General features: G+C 39.2%; 2 protein-coding genes across 3 annotated transcripts in view; one reads left to right on the top strand and one right to left on the bottom strand.

Annotated features, from left to right (window-relative positions):
* psmd1 (proteasome 26S subunit, non-ATPase 1) overlaps positions 1 to 25,944 on the top strand; it is a 50,235-nt gene that overhangs the window by 744 nt on the left and 23,547 nt on the right. Inside the window, exons 2-17 of the mRNA XM_046049295.1 lie at positions 688 to 731; positions 1,071 to 1,144; positions 1,446 to 1,615; positions 1,842 to 2,050; positions 2,377 to 2,520; positions 3,236 to 3,462; positions 3,868 to 3,928; positions 4,069 to 4,197; positions 4,351 to 4,439; positions 4,522 to 4,600; positions 4,696 to 4,869; positions 5,000 to 5,111; positions 5,418 to 5,614; positions 7,123 to 7,218; positions 7,865 to 7,929; positions 24,238 to 24,352. Coding sequence (XP_045905251.1) covers positions 688 to 731; positions 1,071 to 1,144; positions 1,446 to 1,615; positions 1,842 to 2,050; positions 2,377 to 2,520; positions 3,236 to 3,462; positions 3,868 to 3,928; positions 4,069 to 4,197; positions 4,351 to 4,439; positions 4,522 to 4,600; positions 4,696 to 4,869; positions 5,000 to 5,111; positions 5,418 to 5,614; positions 7,123 to 7,218; positions 7,865 to 7,929; positions 24,238 to 24,352 — 1,985 coding nt within the window. The remainder of the gene's footprint in view (positions 1 to 687; positions 732 to 1,070; positions 1,145 to 1,445; positions 1,616 to 1,841; positions 2,051 to 2,376; positions 2,521 to 3,235; positions 3,463 to 3,867; positions 3,929 to 4,068; positions 4,198 to 4,350; positions 4,440 to 4,521; positions 4,601 to 4,695; positions 4,870 to 4,999; positions 5,112 to 5,417; positions 5,615 to 7,122; positions 7,219 to 7,864; positions 7,930 to 24,237; positions 24,353 to 25,944) is intronic.
* On the bottom strand, positions 9,071 to 17,056 carry htr2b (5-hydroxytryptamine (serotonin) receptor 2B, G protein-coupled). 2 transcript variants are annotated; one of them, XM_046049297.1, is made up of 4 exons: positions 16,572 to 17,055; positions 15,605 to 16,151; positions 11,805 to 12,005; positions 9,071 to 10,938 (listed from the first exon to the last, which is right to left on the bottom strand). In XM_046049297.1, exons 2-4 carry the CDS (start codon positions 15,864 to 15,866, stop codon positions 9,986 to 9,988), a joined length of 1,416 nt encoding a protein of 471 aa, XP_045905253.1. In that variant the 5' UTR covers positions 15,867 to 16,151; positions 16,572 to 17,055; the 3' UTR covers positions 9,071 to 9,985. The 2 variants fall into 2 exon arrangements, with proteins under 2 accessions (XP_045905253.1, XP_045905254.1); XM_046049298.1 differs by lacking the exon at positions 11,805 to 12,005 and having other exon boundaries at positions 16,572 to 17,056.

Genomic DNA, 25,944 nt, shown 5'->3' with positions numbered 1-25,944 from the left:
TGAGGATTCACATATTAATATTTTAATGTTTTTTTGAATGGGTAAACTTCTATGGAATCTAATGTCTGTTTAAGAAATTATAGACACATACTGTATTTGAATATGTAAGGGGAGTAGTAACTTAAACCCTCATATGTTATGTGTAACATATAGGGTAAGGCTGCACAATTAATCAAAATATATTATCAAATTTACAATAAGGCCAAGTGCAATATCCAAATCTCAGAAGCTGCAATCTTTTGATGAAGGCAAAATGTGCGACAAGACAACATTATAATATAGTGCTGCAGAGAGGTCCCGATCTACAAATCTTGTTCTCCAGATGTAAGAAAACATGTTTGTTTGGTACAGACCACAACAATGGTCATATCATCATGATTGTAATTGAGGGTTTTTTCAGTGAAAATGAAAATTGTGAGACAGAAATGATGACATGAAGTATATCGCTAATCCTAACTGTCAAGATAATTGCAATATTTTTTTTTTTTACCATATCTTGCAGCCCTGTAATATGGTAATCTTTTATAATACCCTGGACTGCATTGAAATGTAATATGTGGCTAGTTATGTTTTGCAAAAAAGTTTGGTAATTAAAGTCTGTACTTGGTTTAAAAATAAGTTATATAAACTTTATGAATCTAGCAACCACTGAATCAATTTAATTTTTCCATTATATTTTCTTTTCAGCTGGAATTATTTCACTCCTTGATGAGGAGGAGCCACAGCTCAAGGTAAGGATGAATTAATGTAATGTCAAACGGCTTTCAGAAGCTCACAAGTTTTAGGACACTCGCATACAATATTTATTGATCTGTCTGACATCCATTTGCTTTCATTGGTTTGACATCCAGTGCATGATGGGTCATCATGGGATTTTATAATCATGGTTGTAGTGCTAATTTTACAGCTTTCAAATATAATACTTGAGTAATGACAACACTGAAGTTCAAGCTTGATACGGACTGCACCTTCATGGCCCCAAACTGTGGAAGATATTGATGGTGAAGGTGTGACAAAGGCTAATGCCGAAATGGTATGTAAATTACGTGTAACATCTGTTTCACTTGCAGGAGTTTGCTCTTCACAAGCTAGACTCCATTGTGAATGACTTCTGGGCTGAAATTTCAGGATCAGTAGATAAAATGTAAGTACTATTGATTTTAATATCTGCCATAAGGATGTTACATTAGGTAACTTAAGCTCCTAGTTTTATTCTTTATTTGCAGTAGAGAGAAACATTCACTTTAACTTGAAGGTGCGTGACTATCTCTCCTGCCTTACAAGTGGTGACAAATTCAAGACAGCGCTGACACACTAGATTCAGATGAAATGTAGCGTCAGTGCAGTGTGACAGAGAAAATATCAGATTTTATAATTTACATTCAATAGTGATCACTTGTGAGTCTACATTTTCAGCATTTCGTAACCAATCTGTCTCCTCACAGCGAGGTCCTGTATGAGGATGAGACGTTTAGGAGCAGAGCGTTTGCAGCCCTGGTGGCCTCTAAGGTTTTCTACCACCTGGGAGCCTTTGAGGAATCACTGAACTATGCTCTTGGAGCTGGAGATCTCTTCAATGTCACAGATGACTCAGAATATGTGGAGACCATCATTGGTGAGTGATCAGACAAAACACACATGGCCTCATTTACCTGACTACCTGCTTCTTTAGTGACCATTAGTGTGAAATAAATAAGTTAAATGGAAACACACTTCTTACCTCCAGTTTACAATCCTACAAGGGCTTTCTGGTGGAGAAAGCCAATGAAATAAGACATTGACTTGAATTCAGAAGTGAAATGGAGACCCTCTTTCTATCCCCTTTTTGTGTCTGCTGCTAGCCAAATGCATTGACCACTACACCAAGCTGCGGGTGGAGAATGCCGAGCTACCAGAAGACGAGGAGAAGAAAAGCATTGACCCCCGCCTTGAGGGCATTGTCAACAAGATGTTCCTGCGTTGCCTAGATGACCACAAGTACAAGCAGGCCATTGGCATCGCCCTGGAGACAAGGCGACTTGACATGTTTGAGAAGACCGTCTTAGAATCGGTCAGCCACTATTGTCATTTCTAGCTGACCTGAAATTAAATTTTTATGATATCTATTGCTAGCTTTTATAAAACCACAATAAGAGTCTAGCATACTTTGCATAATAATGCCCCTAAACATTCACAGGGTTTAGAAGAATCACTATTATATATCATATATTATATATCACTATTTTTAAAAAAAAAAAGTAAATGTGTGTGCTGGTGACACTGACTAATTTCACAGTACATAACTAGTACAGTCCAGATTTTGATTACTGCTTTATTATTATTATTTTGTCCTTGTCACAAAATATGTTAAGTCTTTTTTTCTTTATCCTCATGCAGAATGATGTGAGTGGCCTCCTTGCCTACAGCCTGAAGGTGTGCATGTCCCTGATGCAGAATAAAAAGTTCCGCAATGAGGTGCTACGGGTGCTGGTCAAGCTCTACATGAACTTGGAGAAACCTGATTTCATCAATGTTTGTCAGGTAACAATCAGATCCTTAAAAACACTATATGCATCATCTTCCTGGCCGACCTGGGTCTATGCAATGAATACATGTCCTTCTTTTGACAGATTGGTTCTAATATCTTCTGTTGAGTCACTATTTAGTATAATAGTTTTGATTGAGTTTAAGTTCTCTCCAACACAAATCCTGATTTGTAAGAGTACTTTTAGGAAACATTCTCTTTGCGTTCATGAAGTTATAATAATGAATATTGATTATTTTTGAACCAGTTGTTCAGCCATAATTTGTCTGTGAATTTTATTTTTGATGATTCTTTTACACTTTGTAATTTTATAATTATATAATTCTGTGACCACTTGCAGTGTTTAAAGATTTGGAGTTCGATTCTGCTGTGGTAAACACTTTATTAGCTACACCTAGTTGAAACCAATGCAGTCTAATACAACAGTCCTGCAATAAATCCTTCCTTCATGAAGGTTATAATGTTCAGTTGTTGTTTTTAACTATTTTAGAGAAGTGTTTATTCAACTTCATGTTCATTATGGAGGCTGCTGTTTTGTGGTGCTGTTGAACTGTATTGTTATACTGACAGGTGTTTTCTATTATTTTGTCCTCCCCACTTATATCAGTGGGTTTAGGCTAAAGGATAGAAACACTTGTATGAACTCAACTGAAAAGTCAAAGTTAGAACCTAAAGTCCCTCTTCAATCACTTTTTCTCTTCACCTCTCTAGTGCCTGATATTCCTGGACGACCCGCAGGCTGTGAGCGACATCCTGGAGAAACTAGTGAAGGAGGACAACCTGCTGATGGCCTATCAGATCTGCTTTGACCTGTATGAGAGCGCCAGCCAGCAGTTCCTCTCCTCTGTCATCCAGAACTTGCGGACCGTTGGAACACCTATCCCTGCAGTCCCCGGCTCTACAAATATAGGCACTGTGCCCACATCAGACAAAGACAGGTGGGAAGAGAACAAGGACCCACTAATACCTAGGCTGAAGCATGGTGGCTTGTTCATGTTCACAAAGGCTTATGAAATTTTCACTGACGGTTCTGATCTATTTTCTATAACTACAAATACCACTGTCACAGGTGCTCCAATAATACCTTTCGTACCAGTAGAGGTGAAGTGAAATGTTCATGCTGGTGCCAGTCTAAACCTGAAAAAATAATTTGGATCATTTATGTGTACATACAGATTCGGATGATGTCGGTGCTGATCTGTGCATCACTACTATTAAGTAGAGTGAATATATGAGACACCTGGGGATGCTAACAGAAACTGTACATAGACTTGAGTCATCGAGTTAGTAACTTGTACAGAAACGTAACATTGTTGAAAGTTGTTTTTTTGTGTCTGTTGCAGTGATGCAATGGAGACAGATGACAAGGCTGGTAGCTCCCCTGCTGGAAAGCCAGCAGAAACAGTAAGCTCTTTTGGATTGTTTTGTACTTAAGCATTTTTGTGATACAAGGTGCCCTGTCATTTTCTAAAGAAAGCAATTTTTTATTTGGTCGACTAATCATCATATTGCTTCCTTTTTTTTTTTTTTTTTTTTTTTATTAGAAAGATGAGCCCAAAGACCAGAACGCCAAGATGATTAAAATCCTTAGCGGGGAGATGGCCATTGAGCTGCACTTACAGTTTCTAATCCGAAATAACAACACAGATTTAATGATTCTCAAAAACACAAAGGTAATGTAGACTCGCAACAAGATGAATGGCTTAAAGAGAGAAGAAGTGAATATAATATTGTTTACATGGTCAGATGAACTGCAGATTGTGCAGATTCCCTGAATTTGCTGTTACAGCTTCCTCCTGAGCCTTTTCCCCCCTCCATTACTCCAGGATGCAGTCCGAAATTCGGTGTGCCACACAGCCACAGTAATAGCCAACTCTTTCATGCATACAGGAACCACAAGTGATCAGTTCCTCAGGTAATTGTGCTTGCCAGAACAGAAACGGATGTCTAAATGTCACTTGGAGTATATTTCTCAAAGTGTTTGTTTGACCTTGTAGAGAAAACTTGGAATGGCTTGCAAGAGCCACCAACTGGGCAAAGTTCACAGCCACAGCGAGTCTGGGCGTCATCCACAAGGTAAATTTATGTCACTAAGAAAATATCATGCAAATCAAACAATGTAACAAACTTTATTCCAGATTCATTTTTGAACATAATGTGCTGTTTTTCAGGGTCATGAGAAAGAGGCTCTCCAGTTAATGGCCACCTACTTGCCTAAAGACACCTCCCCTGGCTCTGCCTACCAGGAGGGAGGAGGCTTGTACGCTCTGGGATTGATTCATGCCAACCATGGCGGGGACATCATTGACTACCTGCTCAGTCAGCTGAAGAACGCCAGCAATGATGTGAGTTTTTTTGTGTACTTGGAATGCTGGTTCATCGTCAAATATATACTGGAATGTGACTCATAAAATGATTGCTGAAAGAAGAGAATATTCATTTATCTCTCATGGTCTGTGTTCTTCTGTTTCACAGATTGTCCGTCATGGTGGTGCCCTTGGCCTTGGTTTGGCTGCCTTGGGCACAGCCAGACAGGATGTATACGACCTCCTCAAGTCCAACCTGTACCAGGATGATGCTGTTACTGGTGTGTAGGCCTCGGACTAAATCTCAAAACAGAAAAGTTTTCTGAATTGCAGGGTGGTTAATCAGTTTTGGTCCTAACTACTCTGCTTACTAAAAATAACCTTTTTAACATAAATCATTAAAAAAATCTGGCATTAGTATTATTACTTCCTGCTTATCCTGATTCAGATAAAATTCAGACAAAACAATTGTGCTTTTGGAAGAATGTTTGTTTAAATAAACAAATATAGAAGCTGTGCGACACATGAAACCTCAAAAGTAAAAAAAAAAAAAAGCGGCAATCTGACAACACCATGTAACCTCTCAGGTGAAGCTGCAGGCCTAGCCCTTGGTCTGGTCATGCTGGGCTCCAAGTCGGCCCAGGCCATCGAGGACATGGTAGGCTATGCTCAGGAGACACAGCACGAGAAGATCTTGCGTGGTCTGGCGGTGGGAATTGCTCTTGTCATGTATGGACGCATGGAGGAGGCTGATGCCCTCATTGAAAGCCTCTGCAGAGACAAGGTAAGGCTGAAAAGGGGCGTCACGTACACCATGAGTTGTTTTTATTTTCCAGCAATGATGAAAGTTCCAGTCCTTTGTTTTAATTGCATTGGTGCAGCATGTACATAGAGTAACACAATTGTGTGAAAGATACGAGCTTGATTAATCCCTAGAGAAAAGGAAGTGGTGAGTAGTGCTGAACGATAAATTGCATTTGCGATACCATTGCGATGTGATAAAATGAGATTTTCTAATTGCAAAGGCTGCGATTACACTCTGGTCACATGACACCCAATAGTAAAACAGTCTGCAGAGGAAGCATCAACTTCGCACGGTACACTGTACCTTGACTTGTTGTACAATGGCCTTAAGCTTGACAGAAGCTGACACTACAGAAACTTCAGTGTCACACAGCGAATGAAAGTAACACCCACGGGTAACTTGGTGGTGGTGGGTGAAATCGTAACAACGGACAGGAAAAACAGAAAGACACTTGTAGTAAGGTAAGCGTATTGTGGCGACCTGCGTCACACACGGCCACCAGTCAGCTCAGGAAATATCTATGAAACGGTGTTTCAAACCAAACACACATATCCGAAAGAGGTTTAGTCTGTCTCGAGTTACAGCCGGTCCGAGGCTGCGGGGGAACTCCGGTGTTGTCGGAGAATTACTGAGCTTGTCTATTAAACACAAGAGGCGTAACTTGGTTTTATTTTCGTGGCCAACTTTTGAATTGAACCTTAAATTGAGTATTTTTTGTCTGCTTACTGGGATACAGAAAGATGGACTCCTAAGAGATTTGAACTGAGATAAGGACACATTAATTGGCGGTTAAACTGTGGGTTTTGGATTGAGCGCTTACTGTATAATACACTGTGGTGGTTTTTCTTGTGGTCTGTAGGTAGGCCGACCTGATGATATTGTATCCTATTATTAATTCCATGACTTGACCCAAATTATCTTTCTCATATTATTAAAATTTGATACTTCTTATCCACCATTTCTCATAATAATAATAATAATTCATGCAATTCCTGCATCACCTAATTGCATCACTGGTCTGGCCTACAGGAAAGAACAGTGTATGTTTAATCTAGCTAATATTGTGTTGGTCATACTGTACACTGATTTACAGCTTGTCCATTTTGAATAATACAGAAGGTAAAGAGCTTAAAAATTAATTGCATATTAAATCGCTATCACAATATTGGTAAAAAAAATTGCAATTAAATTATTTTCCAAAATCGTTCAGCCCTAGTGGTGATGGCATAAGAAAACAATTTCAGTGTGTCTTACTAGGTCATTGCACTCTATAAACCTTGGAGGTATAACGTGCAGTTCCAATGTTTGAGTCCTGTATGTCATCATACAACCCCAGGTTGTGTGTATTTAATGTACAACATAAGACTCCTCCTGGCACAGAGTGCAAAGTAAGAGTCTCAAGGCGTGGGAGATGATGATTGTTGATCATAGTTGTGTAACCAGACACAAAGTCTTAAAGCTCTGCTTTCTTTTACTGTCTATGATAGGACCCCATCCTGCGGCGCTCTGGTATGTACACGGTGGGCATGGCCTACTGCGGCTCTGGTAACAACAAAGCCATCCGACGCCTGCTACATGTCGCTGTGAGTGTTTCCTGTTTGGCCCTCTTTACAACACACTTATTTCACTAAGACAGGTATATCATACTGGCAGCGAAGCAGATGACAATGGATAGGGCTGCACATCTGCGGCTGGTGTCATAATTTAAAATGGTTTATTGCTATGTTTAAATACTTCATTCTGCTTTTTATTGTGTGTAATATTTGTCCGTGCTTAAATCATAAGACTCTTATTCCGTTTTAACATGTCACATTAGTGTTTTTCCTTTTTTGCCTGATGCTGTACTAAAGCTTCTGAATCCATTTAGCTGAGAAATCTTTAATTAAACCCAGTGCCAATTATTTCAACCACCTGAATTCATTTTGGGGCTAGCATTACAACACTTTATTTTAACAAGGAAACAAGTATCACATTACAGTTTAAAGATTTATGTATAGGCCATTTATTGTGCTTTCAGATACATTTTCAAAATGCAACATATTTCAAAGGTGTGAACTACTCGTCATCCTGTAGGTGGCAGCTTTATACAGGCTAAAATTATTAGATGGTATGATAATGGAGCGTGTTCCTCATACTGTGAGCCATAAGGGAGCTACATCATTGAGGTTAATTGCTTGAAGTCTCAGTATCGGCTTCAGTAATTTGACTGCTATGCTTATCTTAATTAAGGTGAGTGACGTGAATGATGACGTCAGAAGGGCTGCTGTCGAGTCCATTGGCTTCATTTTGTTCAGGTAAGATTGAGATATGAACACAACACTGAGTTTCGCAATATGTACCGGAGGGCTTTTTCTTTGGAGCCAAGACCGTGAGGTCGGGTTTTATCTGCCCCTACATAGACTAGATAAAACTGTTATTAGATATTAATTTCTGAAATGGATTCCACCATTCTGTTGTATTCTGTGTTCAATATCCAGTGTAATCTTCTGGGTCAAATGTGTTTTCTTTCTTCATGTATCTGTTGCCATGGATCACCCTAAATTTTAGTTTTGAACTGCTTGATGATATACAGTTGGACATTAATACCACATCTATGGTGTGATAGAAGAATTTAGATGCACTGTTGTCTAGAATTTAAAATGACTTCCTGGTCTTCATGGAAGGTATTCCTCTGACTTAAGAAGCTGGACATACTTGTCATTGTCACTCACAGATTTCTTCCCTGGCTATTTATAGGAATTGATCACTCTCATGCTGACGTGAATTTACCACCAGAGATCACAGCAGTGTTAAACAGAGCGCCTTACCAGTGCACAAATATCAGGGTGTACATTTTTAAGCCCAAAAAAGGCTATGCGATATTCTGCGTGATCAGTTTGCCGCTAGATAAACTTAGTGTTCACTGTGTTTGGAAAGACTTGTGAACCAGAACAATTCAGTTGGCCTCCTTTCCTCCAACTTCCCACCCTAATGGCTCAAGGATAACTCTGTCTACTCCCTCAGCATGCACACTTGCACACAAGGAGTACAGCTTTAGGTTCAAACGTCTTCAACAGTTTCTGTTCGTTAATAATGAGACCGGGTCGGTCTAGGCAATAATAAAATGGTGACACACTCCAAACTCCCATACCAAGCTAGCGGAGCCTGATCCAAAGCTCATATTTCTTTCCACATTGACCAAACACTGTCTGCATTCTGTTAACTAGGTTTAATGTAGGTTGTTTAAACTATTATGTATTGAGATATTAGTACACTGTCCCACTGTATCCTTACTTGCTATTATTGCGGTATTTACTGATCTTTTGAGGCTGTTTATTTGGTCGTGATTCAGTCTGCGCTGGTTCATGAAAACAGTTTTAATTGCTGATAAAATGCAAGTCACACAAGAATGTAGACATTGAAAGAGCATGGGTGCTCATAATTAATGCAGGTTTCTTTCAGTTCAACACAAAATATTTTATTGAACACATTTAGGTTTCCATTCAATCAGGATTTCATTCTTTCTTATATACAGTCTTTTATTTGGAAACCTATTTAACATATCAAAACATCAGGCTGCATACACATACAAGAGTGCTTCCGAAAGGTCCAGCAAATACAATTAGTATCATTTCAAGAGTGCAATGCATTATGTGTCTGTTGAAGAAGCAATTTGAAAGGTAGAGTTGTAGTTGCCTTAACAAAATATAAGCATGTGGTCTGAGATGGTTTACAGCATATTCAGAGTTGACCAGAATGGCATAGGAATATATTCTATGCTACATTCAAAGTTTTGAGATTATCTTTGTCTTTACTCCTCATATTTCTGTCGTGAGGCCTGAACTTTGTCGACTTTTGGCCTTTCATAGAGGATGTCCTCCTGTGTTCATTTTTTTGAACCTGTTACAGTTCATCTCAAGGTTACTACGACCTGTCTTGCTGTCTTTAATAATTCGCGATGCTAATATGGCCTGTCTTAAAAGCCCATTGAATAATATTTTGACCATATATATTTACATATATAATGGAGGAGTTTGACACATAGATTAAAAGTAGCACTATTATGTTTCTGAAACAATCATTGTTATTCAAAATGCTGCTTGTTTTGCTTTTATTTTAAAAAAAACAAAAAAACATTGATGTTAAACATCAGCAGCATATGACAACACGTTAGATCCTGTTGTTGTGGAGTGATTGACAACTCAATTAATGTCAGTACATAAACGATTTGTCAATCATAGTGAGAGTGACATTAGATTGCAATCATGCATTTTGAATATTTTGTATGGGGCTATGCTTAGATAAAAAGTTGCACCCTAAGTCTGATCCACTTAGTTCAGGCTTTTAATTTGATTCATATGTCTGTTATTTCTATACGCAACTAACGTGTTCCTCCTGCTTACCCCCGTCATTTTCTGTCAGAAGCATTGTGTCCAACACAACACCACTGGGTGATTGTACAGGTGCTTGCCTGTACCTCAGTGGACTTTGGTAACTAACTGATCCAATACCATTCTTCATTCCCCTTTTCATGAACAGTTTAGAGTTTTCTGCCATGGAAGATCTGAATGAAATCCGTGTAAGGGTCCGGTCTGCATTTGATGTCCTTGAAAGCCTTCCTGGCCCATGACTCGCACAGTTTTTGTAATTACATGTGATGTAACGCGTGAATGCTTGCCTGAAGGTTTTGTTGAAAAGGGTGTAAACCAGCGGGTTGATACCAGATGACACATAACCCACCCAAACAAAGATCTCCATGAGGCGAGTGATTACAGCATCACAGCTGGCGCATAGCACAGAGGTAATATTAGTTATGAAGAAAGGGCACCACATGACTACAAACAGGAGGAAGACGATGCCTAGCACTTTTGAGGCACGCTGCTCATTACTCAGAGTCTGCATTGACTTCTTGCCCATTGTTGACATTCTCCGAAAGGACATTTCATCTCCTGTAGGAGAGTTCGTTGTGCCTCCATTTGGTTTTTCTTGCATCCTGTGAAGTCTGTTGTCCAGCATGTTAAGTTGCTCAACTTCAGGTGAAATCACAACATGTTCCCTTTGGAAAACTGTGGAGATTGTTGGGTAGCTAAAGCGCTGAGTCACCTTTGACCTGAGCAAATAAACCTTTTTGCGCAACACCTGGACAGTAAGTAGGTAGATGACCAACATGATGGTCAGAGGGATGAAGAATGCCACCAAAGAGCCAAACATGATAAACTCCTGGAAGGTGTCTGGTTTCAGCAGGCATGTGTCATTACTAAAGGTGATGTTTTTGAGAAGGTGGTAGTTCTTAAGCCCCTTTATTGGAACCGGGATTGCGATACCTGGAAAAATGGCAATAGTTAGTATCGGCAAACATTGGCAGTTATCTTGTTTAGTTTTTTTATTGATAAACTCCTGACAGTTGAGTTATTTCCATGTGATGGTTTCAACACTCATTTCAGTTTATGGCATAAGTAGGAAAAAGGATAGTGTCAGGAATAACTAAGTTTTGATTGCAAAGTAAAATAATCACCCATGGCCTGCTATGATCCCTCTTAAATTAACCACCAGTACACCTTTATAACTGTGAACCTCAACGTTAATACAAGAGCTTTGGAGAATAATGTTGAAACAACAGACGTGACAACACAGCAGCTACACCCCTACAACCCCTCACTGAATACTTTTCTATTAATTTTTCAACTAGGGACTCGTTGATTATCTGTGCAAGCTTTGTGACTGTTTAGTCTTTACAGTTCCATCCATACATACCATCTTCTTTGTACAGCTAATGTTTGATGATCATCTGTTCTGGTCAGATATGAATTGAGCTGCCTTTCTCTGAAAATGCCCCCCTCCTATTGAAACAACACATTTAACTATTGCTGCTGAGATCAGATAACAACATTTTGCCATCAGTAAACAAACTGTTTGGGTTTGGTGCTTTTATTTATTTATTTATTTGTTTTTACACCTAATTAGCCACAACAATAGTTGAGCTTTATTTAGACGCACAAACCGTATTACCAGGTTGCTGTGCTTTTATTGCATCTTGCAAATATTTCTGGCTCCATAAACCAGGTCAACCATGGATCTTATGTTAAGAAATCAGACAGACTGAAAAAATGACTTTATCAAGTAAAGACTGCTGCAGAGTTGTGTAAAAGTTTAGGAGTCAAGTTGAGGAAATCTGAATTGATATGCTTACAAATGGATATGAGCCACACCAGTGCAATCTTCACCATTGCTTTGGCTCTGGATTTGTACTGGCTGTGTTGGATTGGCTTCTTAATGGCAATGTAGCGATCCAGTGAAATGGCGCATAGGTGCATGATGGATGCGGTAGAAAAGAGCACATCAAGGAACAGCCAAATGGGGCAGAGGGGGTCCGGAAGGGGCCATTTAGAGTCTAAAGAGAAGATGAGAAGGAATTTAGTCCAGTAAGACAATAAACTGTTGTTGTTTTTTTACAATTTTATTTGTACATTGCTTATCTGTGGTAGTGTCACTATGGTTAGTAACTTATAATGTACTCAGTGGTTTAACCATTTTTCAGTCCAAATAAAATTTGGTCTTGCACACTACTAGTTATGGGAGATGTACCACAATGGCAAAGGATTAGAAGTAGCACTCATGCAAAAGATTGGTGTTTGTTTATCTCTCTGAGGAATGACTTTACTGGAAAAAGGAGGGTTCACTGACTGTTTATGTAGCTAAAAGCTCTTTATGTAGATGTGCGGAGACTATACTCAACAGTAGTGTTTATTTTCAGTTCCAGGCATAAAATTGGCAAGTAATTGTTCTGGCTTTTGTCCCGTCAACCATTAACATCGAAAATGACTGTTGTTGGAAATATTCCTTCGCATAATTTTCTTTTGTTATGCCCCCCTCTCTTTCTTTTCCTTGCACCACTTTCTTTTCACAGTTGGGGGAATTTTTGAGTCACAGTTCTGATGAGGTTTCATCTGGAAGTCTTGTTCATTGACAAATACTTCACTTGTTCTCAACATAGTCCCTCTAGCTGTTTGGTAGTGTGTTAGTGCCATGCCATATTGAATAAACAGTTTTGCTTGCAAGGTCCAAGTAGCTGTAGTAGGTAACATGCTTTTATTTTGTTTAATTTAATTAAGAAACTTTGAGTAAACTTTGGTTAATTGCCCTTATGTCTATTACACATACAAACTAAAATTTTTCTGCATTGGAGCAACTGAGTTTGTAAAGGGATGATGATAATACTAAAACCCTCTGTCCATATCCATATCCCTTTTGAAATTATTGCAGAAAAGAAACAGCCCAACACTAGGTATCTGTGTTTATGTTGTATTTAAGAACTTGTAGCAAGGAAATCAAAAGCAGCTTCATTATTGTTGTTTTATGGTTTGCATTTGAAAATGTCCTTGTTCCACCAAATGCCAGCATAGATAAATAGAGGGTAATGTATGTCCAGCAATTTCTGGTTACATAAGGCTGTGGTCAGTGCCTTTTTTTTTTAATATAGGAATTCATCATATTGTATTATATTTATTACATTTGTTGTTGTTTTTGTGACTTACAAAACTTATCTGCATCAATAATTCCTAATTTTTGTTTGTCACTTAGCACAAGTTTAGGTGAATAAGTCAAAATGATTATATTATACATAGTTTTTTCTTTGGAAGGAATGCTCAAGTCAATTTGTCAACACAACACAATTTGTATACATTTTTGCTGATTATCTTCCCGATGTCTGTCTGCTGAAAATGTTCTTTATGCTGAGGTATCCTTATGTTTTGTAGTATTTTTATTTTTTTTATTATATATAAATATATATATTTATTCTCTTTTGTGGGTTTTGAAAACTTATTGTCATATAAGCATATAGCACATCGCAAAAAAGCTTTGGCCCAGAGAGAAGAGAATAGACGGGTAGAGAAGCTATGATATGTTTTAATTTATCTGCCCAGCACATGTGGAAAATGACTGGCAGTCCTTACCGTCCAGTCCCATTTTTGCCTTGTGCTTTCAGGTTTAAACTTAAGCTTCTTGAACTTTGTGTACCCTCTCATGATTACTGAACTCTCTGTGGTCTTGCAGTTAGTTAGATAATTTATCTAAACCCATGTCTCTGTCAGCTGTGGTAGTTTTGTTCCATCGGGCTGTGGTGTTTGCTGCAGTGTGGGGCAGTCATGTTCTGCTGGTATTGGCAGTATAACCTGTCTTTGGCATATTCATTTGTCATGTGCTTGTGGTTCAGTGGTTCACACATTTTCTTGTCTACAGATTTTTCTTTTTGTAAACATTATTACTTCTGTCTTTTCTTCAATGAACTTTACCTACACATATAAGAAATGTTATTCACTCCCCTGCCCAGTTGGTGTCAGTTCAGTGCACCTAGAGAGCATCCACGCCCCACTAAACTCCTATATCAGCCTAATTTAGACCCGTAATGTCCTGTAAGACCCACTTTTTAATGCTTTGCTCTGTTTCAAAAGTGGTTATCTGACATTTAGCTTTGGAGCTGAGAGCATCAAACACCAGCAAACTGACACGAGTAGCATTGCCTGGTGCGCCCTCCGTTTCCATTACCTTTCTCTACTTCCATCAATTAATTAGAGTAGTTAGAGTTAGTTTTGAGACATGATTTGTAAGGTGTTTAGCCTGCCGTGCTGTTGCTCTGATTACAGTGACTTTGCTAAAAGGGTTGTAATTACCCTGATAAAATGCAAGTCTACTTGGAGTCTTCTTGACCGACTTTTAGGGGGCAGCTTTATGTTATTACGTGTTATGTGTACTTATGTACATATAGATTCACTCAACATTTTCACCTCACTCTACAAGTCTACCAACCCCAAAAAGCAAATTGGTGTATTTTTAATGAAGCTGAACTTTTATCAGTCACAAAGATAACTGAGCATGCAGGAATGCTTTCACACCTTACTGAATGGGTTCTCAACCTAAGGAATAGGATTTGTATAAGGGCTTGAGAATAAACCTTTGGATCTGAATGTGGACAGCAGGTAGGCAGACATGGATAGATTTATTCATTACAAGCACAGATATAATAATTAATTGCACGGATCTTACCTATGTAGCCTCTACCTTAAGATAAGATGGACAAAAGCAGCACCTGTGACCAGTTTGACTTACGCAGGCCTTTCAGTATAACGCATTCAGTTTTGAGAGAGAGGATACAGATGGCCCTGTGTCACACTATACTGTACTATGTGTGTGCAACATAATTAAGATCTGGCTCATCATCCTCCAATTGAATTAATGGGGAATAATAGCTTGGCCGTAGCTCTGTATTTTGAAGTTGTAGTAAAACATAGACAATAGGGGCCTTAATCAGTTCTTGTGCAGCTTTATTTACACAGCACTGGAAGTAAAATAAAACTGTTTTTGCTGGAATTTATTGCTATGGGTAATGATCCCCTAGGCCAGGAGTTCAGTCCAAGCTGTGCAACTGCTACCACAGCACTGCCAAAGGAAGTAGGATGTTTATTGTCCACCATCTCGTTATATTTCATCTAGAATAATTTGTTTAGAGATAGTTGCGATTGTATCTAGAGTTGCTCACAGCCTATTTATATCCTCCTTTGCTACACGTAAGTATGCTGGCCTGTTTTTGTTGGGGGTGTTTTGTAGATTAGTAAGGCTAATAAAGGTTCAATACAATTTTCCAATGAAATAAGGGACTTTCTTTGTAAAATGTCTATATCTGGCAATGCCCTCACCCCATAGACACACACTCACTCACTTTAAAACATTATTGTTTTGAACATTTGTTAGTAATGGGTTGCTGGATTGGGCTGTTTTTTAAACTGGTCAACCCACATGGGTTAAAACATTTCAAACCTAGCTAAGTATAAATGTAATGTCATTCATCATTTGGTCAATATTTCATTAATTGGTGTCAAGGAATTTGTGGACAGTGAGCAAGTGTCTTTTGGTAGTCAATTATTTATTGCTTTTGTATTGTACATGTTTGTGTCAGAGATCGACAAACACAAGGGCTTGTGGTAAACTTACTGAAGAGAACAGTGAGGAGGGCAATCGGCATCACTAGGAGTCCCACCAGCAGATCAGCCACGGCAAGCGACATCAGAAAGTAGTTGGTGGCATTCTGCAGCTTCCTTTCGAGTGACACTGCAAGAATGACCAGGATGTTTCCTCCGATAGTGGGGATGATGACCATGATAATAAGCAGGGAAGCCCATTGCAGCTGATCCCCTGGATCTTCTGCTGACTGTGAGCTGTTCCCCTCGAGTGGAGCCACGACTGCTTGAGACATAGTGCTGCAGAGGCTACAGCAGGCCTTAGCGTGGGTCGGGGCTCTGATCTTTCTGGTGTTGGACACTCGGTCAGCATGGTCACTGGGTCCCACAGGCAAGGGCACGGGGTAGGGTGGGACAGCTCAGGGTCAGTGCACAGGATGCTTCATCCCTTTTGTGCAGTGTACAAACCAAAAGGAATAGCTGACAATAATCCCAACACGATTAGTACTTCCACAGTGAAATGTTAGCAGGAGTCCTCACATTCCTACACCGTTGATACTCTTGTCATCCACTGTGTCCACCTAAAATAACAAACAGGTCTGTTAAATGACCAGTGATACCTTTTTTACCCTATTTGTCTGAGTGATTGCATAATATCGAGATGTTTATTAAAACAAATGAAGAGGGTCTTTCCTGTGTGGCGACCATTGTTTCCACATTATGGTAAAGAAATTTACTTGGTTGGAAAATAAAGAAAAGTTTACATTTCCTTATATATACATACACGATTACGTAAAAAAAAAAAAAATGTCAGTCATTTAAATATATTAAAGGAATTTTAAAACCTATGATGAAAGATCCACATGTCTCTCAAGTCTAAACCTATGGTACTTAAGTGTAAAGAGATGTACACACCTATGTATTGCGCAAAATGATATATTGTTCATATTTTAAAAATGTAAAACAAAACAAGTGTCAGTTGGCACTGTTAAGTTTCTTACCTGCTCCTGAAGTCAACATCTGTTGTACATTTAAGTTCCACGTTGATGTTTCAACTCTTTCTCTATGATGGTTTCTGAGGGGATTGAGAGTATTTTTCCACGCCGCTATGTCTTAACTTCCATAAACACAAAGCAGTATTTTGTGGCAGGAGAACAGTGCAGTGCAATCTTTGCACACCTCAATCTTTTTTTAAACTCTCCTATCTCATCTTTATATTTCCACCCTCCCCAAATAAAAATGTGACGGAGAATGGGAGAAACCCTCCCTCAGCGGGCAAAACCTAAATCTGTCTCTGCTTGAAGTAGTCCATGATGTGGAATTTGTTTTCCTTCCACATGTTGGAGGAACCCCCAGTCTTGCTTCGCATCACCTACATCGATCACAGGTTTAAAACTTTCAGATGTTGCGGCTCCTCTCTACCTCTCTCCCATTCCCACTCGCTGCCTCTCGTTCACAGCCTGTGATTAGCTTGCACTCTCTCCCGTCTTGTTCGCTCTCTCTTCCCCTCCCTCCCCTCTGGCTTGCCCATGAGCCAGACTCTGTACAAAACAGATGAATGTCTTCGTGCTGGCAACGTGCCAGTGGTTCTGGGAGGTAATTTCCCTCCACACAGCCGTCCCACTGTTTATATTTGTCACTTTCTGTTCTCTCCTCTGTTCGAAGCAAGCAGTGGTGGGGATGTAGTAGTGGTGTACAGGGTGAAGCCTTCTGTGTGGTAAGGTGCTTGAAAATTTGTACTTCCTTCCTCTATAAGCTCAAATTTTCAGGCTAAGAAAGACATTTTAAATACACTGTTTTCATCTAGATAATTAAGTTTGAAACTTGACCCATATTTGGTTTTTCCTTTGATCTCCTTGCCATACCAAGTCAAATTGTGTTTTCTCAGCAAAAGCAAATGCAGGACATTAAAATATGTAGAATAAGCGATCTCTGGAGTTTACAGTAACCAGATGATGAGTGATTCTTCACAAGAAAATGTGAGAAATACAGCCAGGAACCCCCGACTTGGATCTGTTTACCCTTGGGTTTCCAAGTAAGGAACAATCCATAGACCAAATGTTTTTTAGCTGAAACATGCTCCCTAATTTACTTTGGGTGCCAAAAACCCCTCCCTTGGTCACCCTTTTCAAATGGGTTTAGTACATTCAGTTCCAGGAGTGGTCTCATGCTGTAAGTCAAATGTCAAAAAAAAAATTAAGTGCAATGCTAATTTTTGACAGCTGGTGCTAACAACCAGACTACGAGCTGACCCACTGTGATTACAGGGAAAAATCTGAGCCATGCAATCTTCACTGTCTTACATTTACGTTTACTCATTTGGCAGACGCTTTTATCCAAAGCGACATTTGAGGAACATTGTAATAAAATGACAAAAAGAACAAAGACTCTGATTTTTATTTATTTATTTTGATGCAGCAAACAGCTGAATGTGTGCAGCTAGCAGTATGCTGACTCCTGCTCACATCGCATCAAATGCACGCCACAAAGGCAAAATCTTTGAATGATATCCAGTCATGCTGGCTCAGATTGCAACCTTATTTGTCAGATCTACACATTTTGCACACTTTCAATCTGCTGTAGCAATCAGCAGTTATTGTACCTCTGAAACTTTTATTAGTGTTAGGTTGTATTATGATAATTTTGTTCTCTTGCTGCTACTTACAGCTTCTCTCAATTCCCATTGCCAGATATTGGTTAATTTTTAATTGGGTTTATGTGTTAACTATAAAAGGCATGCAGTCTCTTGGCTTGTTTTATACATTGTCCAGGTACTTTCATTGTGTATTTGGGTGACTGGTTGTAACAGACAGGTAGCTAGCTAATGATATCTGCTCCCTTACAAAGAGAGTGCACTAGTAATTACCACAGTCACATTTCATGTGACCAAATACATCTATAATTTATTTAGCTAAGCTGTATTCCTGCTTCTTTTTCTGGGGTGGGTGGGTGGGTGGGGGGGTGTGTGTGAGTGAGTGAGTGAGTGAGTGAGAGAGAGAGAGACTTCCCAGGGCATTGCCTGGACCTGTAGACGGACAGTGGGTTATTTCAGCTGTATCAGCCTCTGCCATTCACAATATAATAAATGTGAGGCATGCACATATGTACAGTACATTAACCAATCGAGTTAAAAACCTTGGGCATTATTGTAACCTTTTTAAAGTAAATATTTTTAATTTGGCACGTATGACCAATAAAGTCTTAAAGCACATATTTTATACAAGGTTTTATTGCATTGAGGTCATGGTGGACAAGATGGTTATTCTTTTCCAAAGATTAAAAGTGGGGTATGGGATTCTAATCCAATCTTTTTGTCATATTCAGCGAATATCTCCTTGTGTGTGCTCTGAAAATAAAGTAAAATAAGTGTTTGTACTTAGCCCTGGCTTTGTAAATGGAAAATAAAGAGTGCCACGAACCCTGCCATGATATGTGTGTCAGGTAAGTTAAATGGCTTGCCCACTTACATTCAGCTTATAGTTATGAAGTCATGCTGCTGTAGTGATGTTAGCTATAGTAGCAGGAGAGTTGTGAGTATCACTGTTTGGAGCTGCTGTGCTGGCTCTAGGACCATCTCATCCTCTCTGCATGTTAGCTTTGCAGTAGCAACTTTACCAGACAGTTTGCTAACCCACAACTTAGCTAACATTAGTTGCATTACTTGCTGTCTCATTGTTCTCTCAATCATGGTATTAATCATGGTGTTGGAGTTCACCAGAATTTCCCCCACCTTTTTTTTAGATTAAGATGTGTTTGCAAATCTTCGCAAACGTTACATGCAATCAGCTTCTAGGACAAATATGTGTTTTTATCTGAGATTCTCGACCACACATTAAGAGGATATTTAAGTTGATTACAGCTTGAAATACAGACTTCATTGCTTCCCTGCCTTTTCAGACAAACAAATGCTGGATATTGATTTCTTCTTTTCGTCTGAGTTCTTCCATTTTGCTGGTTGCTGAAGGTTTGAACAAGCTTTAGGTTAAACTATATATTTTAAAAAAGCCAGGTTTCTCAAGTTATGGCTCAAATTACCGTAGTGCCCTTCTAATTTCAAAACTTATAGTGAATTATGTCTCAATGTCTACCTATTACAAATAAACCTACATATTTTTTCATCCTAAAATGGATAGACGGGACACCGTGCTTTTGCTGCAAAGGCGGGTATTCACAACCTGCATGTTGATCAGGTCAGTGATTGAGATGGCTCTGGTGGCTTCAGTCAGGTTATATCCAAATATGGATTGAAGGGCATCATCAGACTGCCAGAACAGCCTAACCTCTATCCCTGAATGTGAAACTGAAAGGTGATTTAGATCTCCCAATGATTGCCATTTGTGATTTCGATAATCCTCATGTAGTGTTTGAGCTGAGCTTCTAATTCCCAACAGATCCGTGGAGATAATACTTTGAGAACATGCCACTATTTTGATGCACAGGACTAAACACAAAACCAAGGAAAGCTTATACATATTTAGACATCATATATAGGGCTTTATTGAGGCTATTTATTGGTTCAAATCAGATGGAGGCTTAACCCAAATCCTTGAGTTTTCTGTTTTCCCTCCTTATTGTACATTGTGAACATACACTGGAAAGAAACCGCTTATAGTGATCAGGGTTACAGTGATAAACTGCTCATATGGTTCCAAAAGCTTGGGACAGAATCATTGGTATACAAAGTAGTCTAGTCTAAATAATTAGTTTAAATAATTAGCTTTTAATAATCAAGTAGTTTGCTTACAGTCTATATTTTGGGTCTTTTACATATCAAAACATGGAAAAGAATGAGAATATTTTATGAATAAGTTTGTTTTTTTTTAAACTCTGCTGCCAGTTTGGCCTTGATAGCCTATGGTTTATTTTCAGGCTCGTTTAATTCAAAAATGTATTATTTTATTTAGAAATGCACTGAAACCAGCGCCAAGGTGTAGTTTAGTAGCCTGTTTGCTCTACAGATGTTACTGTATATGTAAACCGCACAATATTGTTTGATGCTATAGCTTAATTGTAACTTAAACTACACTAAGCTATATTTTATATACAGTACTATACTGTGTTACTGTATAGTGCGTTTGAATTATATGCAGTACAGTAATTTGAAAAGGGTTTCAAACAGCTGCACTGTATTTTGAAATGGTTAATGCAATTATGTAAATAGCGATTGCCGTCCGTTTCACTATTTTTATATTTATGGAATAAATATACAAATGTCAATTAGCTGGTTAGCGTCACAAACATTAAAGGTGGGCTTTTAGTTCTGTGTACAAAACTGCAAACAGACTTTTGTTGCAGTGAAGTGTTGTTGGAACAGTACAATATGACTTTTTCGTGAGGTTGCATTCGCAACAAAGAGATTTGTGCCGCTGATTATAATGCTACCTACAAGACAAACTGACAAATCAAATAGGTAGACCTTGTACTTATCGGTTGACTGACTCCCCATGGCCATTTTAGGCAGACCAAAACCTTTCTGTGAAATTCAGAGGCACGAATAATCAATCAGCTCATCTGTCAGGCCCAGATAGCGCCGGTGTTATCAACACCACCATTCCCAAGCAAATTGTGAGAAAACATTCTTGGTTATAAAACAAATTACGTCAACCCTGTATATGTTTTGTTTTTTTCTCCATTTTTCTTTCCAATTAAATATCTCTGTTGGACCAATTCAAGACAACCCACAACACTAAACGTGACTATTAGACAGTGTTTCCCACAGGATTTTAAGAGGCAATGGTGGGTGGGCCTCAGACCCTCTCGAAGAAAGAAAATTTTGTACATTTTAAAGTTAAATGCATTCATTTGGTGCTGTCTATGGATAACTTTGCACTCTTGTAAGAAATGTTGTGCTCTAGTAAACTATTTGATCATGAACCCATTGTATAGCTATAAATGGTGATGCAACAGCAACAAAAGTCAACAAATTTTCTGGCAACCCTAAATCAAAGTATAGAAAATGGAATGAATAATTTCCCTAACATTTTGTTGTTGTTTTTTTACTTGTTTTATACTCTTTGTGAAAATAATCCAATTAATATTATTTCCATACTGTATAGACATCTTATTTTTAAAACAGGACATTGTCACGTGTGCATCCTCGCGCTAAATTCATCAAGTCCGACCCAATTTGATTAAATTATATTATGTGGATCTCATGATAGATAGATATATACTTTATTTATCCTGAGGGAAATTCAAGTATCCAGTAGCATACGAAACATACACACATTAAACATACATTAAACCTATATTAAAATAGAATTAAAATTAAAATAACTTATAACAGTAGCCACAGTAAAACAGTGCAAATGGAGTGCAGATGGAGGTAGAAATTGTTCTTTTGTCTATTGTCCTCCCTGCCATGACTAGGAGCTGTTGTACAGTCTAATGGCCAGGGGGACGAAAAGAGTTTTTAAGTCTGTTGGTGGAGCTGGGCTGGGACAGCAGTCTGCCACTGAACACACTCCTCTGCCCGATGAAGGTGTTGTGCAGAGGGTGGTGGGTGTTGTCCAGTATGGACAGCAGTATGTCCAGGGTCCTTCTTTCTGCCACTGTCACTAGAGAGTCCAGCTCTGAGCCCACCACTGAGCCAGCTCTCCTCACCAGTCTGTCCAGTCGACTGGCCTCTGTCTTCTTGCTGCTTCCTCCCCAGCAAACTACAGCATAAAAGAGGACACTGGCCACCACAGACTGGTAAAACATCTGCAGCAGTTTTTTGCAGATGTTGAAGGACCCCAGTCTTCTCAGGAAGTACAGACGGCTCTGCCCTTTCCTGTGGAGAGTGTCCATATTTTCTGTCCAGTCCAGCTTGTCATCCACCTGCAGCCCCATATATTTGTAAGTCCTGACCACCTCCACATCGACCCCCTCGATGGACAAAGGTTGGAGATGTGGTTTCTTCCTTCTGAAGTCCACCACCATCTCCTTGGTCTTGGGGGTGCCTCACAAAGTCCTCTACGAGGCTCCTGTACTCCTCCTCCTGTCCATTCTTGATGCAGCCAACTATCACAGTATCGTCTGAGTATTTCTGCATGTGACAGAACCCGGTGTTATATCGCATAACATGAAGACTTCACAGCACCTCTTCAGGTCAGACTCTCATACTACAACACTTGTCTTTGTAAAGAGAGACAATGACAGGATAAAGTCGCTGACCTGCCTGTCAGTTTACATTTGTCCGTTACAGTGGATTTACCTCAAAGCCTTTAATATGTGTGCACTCCAAATTTAGGTGCGACTAGCTTAATCGCCTTCTCACAAATGAGTGACGGAAACGGACAGTTAATGTTACCGGAGTTACCTCAAAAGAAAAGTGGTTGTCTCGAGTTGGATGCCAAAGGCCAAATTAGACTGGAGCGGGCCGCCATTGTCTCGTTAATAAATGGGAAACACTGTTAAATCTTGTTAATCTTTTTTGTTGTTGTTGTTTTTCTTGTTGATATCCGGATACTAGCATATGTGTGTGCATTTTCACCAGTGACCTAAACCTAATGCAACAAGACTCTGAATTAGTGTCAGCCACCTAAGCTATGCCAGTATCTGGCATGCGCTGATTGAAGAGTATCTCATTGTGGCTTGGGAGCAAACAACAGCACAGTTTGAATGAATGAAGTGTTTTCTTCCCACTTAAGGCCCCTCATTTAGACCCCATCAAGTTCACTTGAAGTTCCTAATAATTGTGTGTTTGTGGTCCTTATTCTTGCAGCCGTCTGATTCATAATACATTTTTAATACAGTAAACAGAACATAAAGTGGAGTAGTCTTTTGTAGACGTTCCTCATATCGGTATGCCTTTTTATGTGCTTTTTCTTACTACTACAATCCTGTAATCTTGACTATTTCAATTTGAATGATGGGTTGTTTTTTATAATTGGCAAACAAACAAGAGGTGGAAAGAAATCATGTAGAGCCACAGGATTTGCAATTGGGAGCCAAAGATTTGGCTTAAATGGTTTGGCTCTGTGATTTCTATTCCTCCTATTCCACAACAACACCACTGGGAGAAAATGCATAAGGTCTTGGACAGTTTTCAGAGACATAAATCAAAGCCTGCATTTCACACCCAAGCCTTTTCACTTTTATTACTTCTCTCTTTCTTCTCTCTACACTCTGTCTAGCCCTGTCTCAGAAACCTTAAATTGTCTAACTCTGTCTCATCCAGTTCCCCTTTGACATAGAACAGTGAGCCTATAGATCCGGTGGGGAAATGCACATGTGGCATCAAAATTAATGTTATTTTGTATATTGGCTCTATATTGATGCAAATCTCAGGCTTTTAAATTATGTTACGTTCCCCATCATAGTCATCTCAAGAGAACTGTAATGGTTATGGTTCATGTGGCTCTTTTGCTTGAGGCATCAAAACTCTTTACACTATATGGGACAAATCACCTCATCCATCACTTAAGTGGAGCTCTTAGCCATAAAATTCTTGTGGCCACAATGGATATATTTTATAAAAAGGCTCCTGCACTTATTGTGCCACAGCCAAACAGTAGTTGTGATTTATCAAAATGTGAAAACATATAAACTAGTTGGTGACACATCCACACTACTGCTGTAATATTTAATTTTATTCCAAAGTATCTGTGCTGGATGTATCTTTTAATGGTCAACTTCAAGTGCTTCTTGTTGACTCGCTCTTAATTTCTCTCTGTCTCTCTGCAGGACCCCTGAGCAGTGTCCTAGTGTGGTGTCTCTTCTGTCAGAGAGCTACAACCCTCATGTCCGTTGTGGAGCTGCCATGGCTCTGGGCATCTGCTGTGCTGGGACAGGAAACAAGGCGAGTGTCTCCCCCTTCACCCCCCATCCTTTTCTAACTTAAAAAGTGGTCACGTTACCTAGCCTCTTTCTCTCATGGTGTTGAGCTGCTGTTAATGAAACTCTACTCAGTGGTTCACAATAAAAGCCTACAAGGAAGCATAGGCGTTTTGCAGGCTTTTGTCAGACATTGTTTGACGTTTATTAACGGCACCTTAAATCTTTTTTTAAAAAAGAGAAAATGTGTGGTTCTCTATTTGGCCACTATTTGAGAATTTTTATAATGTCTAATAAGTTTATGTTATGTAAATTATGTAAGTTACGTTGGAATCTGCGCTCATAATTGGAATTAAAGGGTAACTTAGATATTTTTTTAGACTTATTGGGACAACATCTTTTCAGATTGGTCCAGTATTGAGCCAGCGTGTTGCAGTCAACAGTACATCCAGTAAAGTGCTCGTTTTTGCCACAGGCTCAGAAGTGTCTGACAACATTGTGGAAAGGATCCCTACAGAAAAATAACTTTTTTTTTTTTTTTTTTGTTGTTGTTTTTTTAGAGAGTATGTAGTTCCTTTTTGTTTAACCAGAAACGGTCACTATATCGCTCTTGTCAAAGCCACCAGACTCAGTCATTTCCCGCAAGGATTACATGGCAGCCCTTTCTCGCTGCTGCCAACTGCAGCTGGATCACTCTATACTGGACCAACATACATGTGCCAGTGTAAACATGAAGCAGATGGTCTAATCCGTAGTTACAAAACATTTGGTGAAATAATAAATAAATAAAGACGAAGTATCAGACCAGTTTTTTTATTTATTTATTTTTTTGCTTGCACCAATAACGAGCTGAGTGTACTGAATGTAACACGGGAGTGTGGCGGCGGAACACAGACTGGGAGTCATCGCAAAGTAAACGGCGAAGCGTAGGCAGATTACATGGTACAGAATATTTTAATAAAAATACCAAGTCAAAAACCCGGTCAGTAGCATAGTGTTTCTACTTTGCATGACTTATAAGACCCAATCAGAGAGCCGAGCGTGAGCGGCTGTGTAATCGTTTCTAAAGTCACGTTTCAAAATTCTCCGTTTTAGGTCTTCATTTTCACCGTTGTAGTCTGGACGGGAGGTGCAAACGTAGCAAAAGTTCCGTTTTAATTCGAAAACGCAGTAGTGTTGATTTGTTCAAATTAATTTATAAAATAGGTGTAAATGGATGCAGTTGCTCAAAAGCTGTTAATATCCCAAGATGATCGTACAAGATGTCGTCGTCGTCGTCGTCTTCTGAACTTCACCTGCTTCAGGATAATTTTCAAATCATACCATTTGATCAAAGGCTTCACCCATTATCTTGGTTACTGTGTATAGTAATTAAAATATAAGGTAAGCAGCTGTTTTGCGTGTAAACTATTGACATTTGCTTTAATTTCATGTGGGTCAGCACAGAGGAGCTCTATTAATTGTGGAAAGTTTTTGGGAGAATTGCTGATAAATTGGTCCAAATTGGCACACTGTTACCGGGCTGAACCCTTCCGTAGTGTGTCATCGCGTTTGGGTTTATTGAAGTCCAAAAAGGAGAGTGAAGAAGACAGAAGGCGGGGGGGGGGGGGGGGTTCG

Source organism: Micropterus dolomieu, linkage group LG05 (assembly GCF_021292245.1).
Source record: "Micropterus dolomieu isolate WLL.071019.BEF.003 ecotype Adirondacks linkage group LG05, ASM2129224v1, whole genome shotgun sequence".
Classification (NCBI taxonomy): domain Eukaryota; kingdom Metazoa; phylum Chordata; class Actinopteri; order Centrarchiformes; family Centrarchidae; genus Micropterus; species Micropterus dolomieu.
The sequence above is the reverse complement of the archived record's forward strand: the minus strand, read 5'-3'. Positions and strand labels throughout refer to the sequence as shown.